General features: G+C 38.6%; 1 protein-coding gene across 3 annotated transcripts in view; it reads left to right on the top strand.

The window, feature by feature from the left end:
- Positions 1 to 2,500, top strand: part of LOC125025363 (serine/threonine-protein phosphatase 6 regulatory ankyrin repeat subunit C-like) — a 22,105-nt gene that overhangs the window by 18,338 nt on the left and 1,267 nt on the right. For all 3 annotated transcript variants that reach the window (XM_047613334.1, XM_047613331.1, XM_047613333.1), the window contains exons 17-18: positions 591 to 1,004; positions 1,653 to 2,500. The exon at positions 1,653 to 2,500 is cut by the window's right edge and continues 1,267 nt beyond it. In XM_047613334.1, the coding sequence (XP_047469290.1) occupies positions 591 to 1,004; positions 1,653 to 2,500 (1,262 nt within the window). The remainder of the gene's footprint in view (positions 1 to 590; positions 1,005 to 1,652) is intronic.

Raw genomic sequence — 2,500 nt, 5'->3', positions numbered from 1 at the left:
TTGGCCATTACATGAAAAAAATGTTTAAATGATAATTCCTTTATCCCCTGTTTAGTCATACATCACAATTTGAGCACTCACTTGTTCTAATACTCTACTACTAATCTAGGGGCTTGCTACATGATTTATAACTGATTTATTCAACTGAGCTCTAAGCAGAGAATGACCCACTCTATGCAAAAAAAGTCAAATCTAAATGTAATTACAGTGTAAAAGAGTTGACCCTATGAGGTGGTTTTAATTGTCACTTGGTGATCATATTGCAAAATTAGTAAATATTTCGATTAAAAGTGACCGCAAGTAGGTTACAATGAATTTACGTATGAATAACGTAATTAGAAGTTATGACTGTGCAGACACTTTGATAATCAAGTTTACATCATGCACTTGCCAGAGACGTCTAGAAAGATGCTTTCTCCTGAGCGAGTACTATTGGGCAGGTGGAGATAGTGGGTGCCCTTCCTAAAGGACAGCCAGGACTAGAAACCATACATTTAAAGCCTTCCTGACACCCAAGAAGGTACAATACCACTATAACTCAAGGGCCAATGGGCACACTCACTGTCTTACAAAAAAATCATCTTTTTCAGACTATTGTCAATCAGCTAAACACCGAGATAAATTATGTATCATCGGAGGCGCTGGACAACATCCTGAAGAAACCCATAGAAGATTTAGTGGTAATCTTGCAAGGCGATTTTCCTTGGAAGGCAAAATTTCCAGACCTCCCCTTGGCAGACCAAGACCTGCTGGATTCCCTGTTATGCCAAGCTTGCAAGAGGGGTGCCACGATGGCCGCTTGGTGGATATGGCAGCGAGGTGGCACTATGATCCCACTGTCCATTTCAAGTGTTATGCCCTTACATGCTGCTGCTAGGGCTCAGCAATGGCATACTGTAGAAGCTCTTGTCAGACACATGGGGGCGAGTCTGTTTTTACCAGATAATGAAGGTTATACTTCCTTAGAGAACATACCCGCCAAACTCAAGAAGACGCTGCTAGAGGTAAGGCATTTACGACAAATATATGTACGTCAGTTATGAAAGTATATGTATATTATCATCAGTTTACCGATGGATTTGATATGGACGCCATTCCTTCTTCTAACTTTTTGGTATCTGGTCTTCTGGTTACAAAAACAAAATTAAGTTTTTGGTATCTGGTCTTCTGGTTCGTTTTATTCGGTCATTTCGTTATTTATTTTCAAACGTACTCTTTTGTATTGAATGAGAACGTAGGTGTCTCTCTAAGCCAATGGTGATAGGGAGAGAATTTTTCTGTTTATACTTTTTTGGGGGGATGGGGGACCTACTCTTGCAAAACAAATGATACAAGAGATGAAAAAATTCGTAAATAGTTACATTACGAGATTTAAAGTATACCAAACAAGGAAAGAGGGCCAGCTATGTAGTCTACGTAGTCGAAGTAGATCCAATTTGAAGAACAAAATTCAAATTTTACATGAAAGTGGATATATTGCATATCTCCTTTTGAATTTCTGCTAAAAGGCTACAGGTTTTATCCCTTAAATTCAAATATAATCATACAGTGACTTCTACCATTTGCACAAATTTACAATTATTTTATAACAATGTATTTTTTATGCCAAACTTTACTATTAATGCATATTTACATTCATCTTATAACTCCAGGATTCCTTGGCACAAGAACACAACATTCTGAGTCAGGTCTTTATAAAGACACGAGAAACCTCCGATCAACGAGAACTACAGCAGCTGATCCTCTTCCACCACGTGCTTGCTTCAGAATATGAGCATAAACAAACAGACAAAGTGAATGACTCACGCTGGAGGGTAGTGCTGGCATGGTTGATATCTGCCCTTACAATCCCAGTAGACAAGACCTCTTGGGTCTCTCATTTGTGTTGGACTTTACGGAATAGTCTTGAATTGAAAGATGACGTCAGTTTGTCTCAGGTGATGCAGAGGGATAGAAACCATGAGTGTGACTATTCTTCACTGACTGAAATGACTGCCTGTCTGTATTCTTATTATAATCTTTACATGGGGGAAAAGAAAGCAAGCTCATTAGGAAAGATATCTGATGCTCTGTTATCCGATATTCAGCGAAGAGCACTTAAAACATGTTGTGAAAGGAGACTTCCTTTCTTCCTTCACCTGTTAGTAACAATAGCTAATGTTTCTGTCAATGACATAGTTGACCCGGATTATGGTCTCTTACCCTTGCACCTTGCTGCCCGTAAAAATAATAGGTCAGCCTTAATGTATCTTCTCACACATAATGCCTTTCTTAGCCCTGATATTTTTGGAAATACTTTCATTCATTATGCTTATATGCATGGACACTATGACATTGGTGATATGATAAGCCTTTCATTTTATAATAAGAGCGGCAAACAACCTGATGACTTGAAAAGCGCTTTCTCCACCTATGTGGAGAATTATCATGTGAATACAAAAGACAGTAACATAGAACTCCAGAAAAACACTAGCAGCTCGCAGGTAATTCAAGTTCATCT

Source organism: Penaeus chinensis, chromosome 5 (genome assembly GCF_019202785.1).
Source record: "Penaeus chinensis breed Huanghai No. 1 chromosome 5, ASM1920278v2, whole genome shotgun sequence".
In the NCBI taxonomy this organism is placed as follows: domain Eukaryota; kingdom Metazoa; phylum Arthropoda; class Malacostraca; order Decapoda; family Penaeidae; genus Penaeus; species Penaeus chinensis.
Note: the sequence above shows the minus strand (reverse complement) of the source record. Positions and strands in the feature narration are given on the sequence as shown.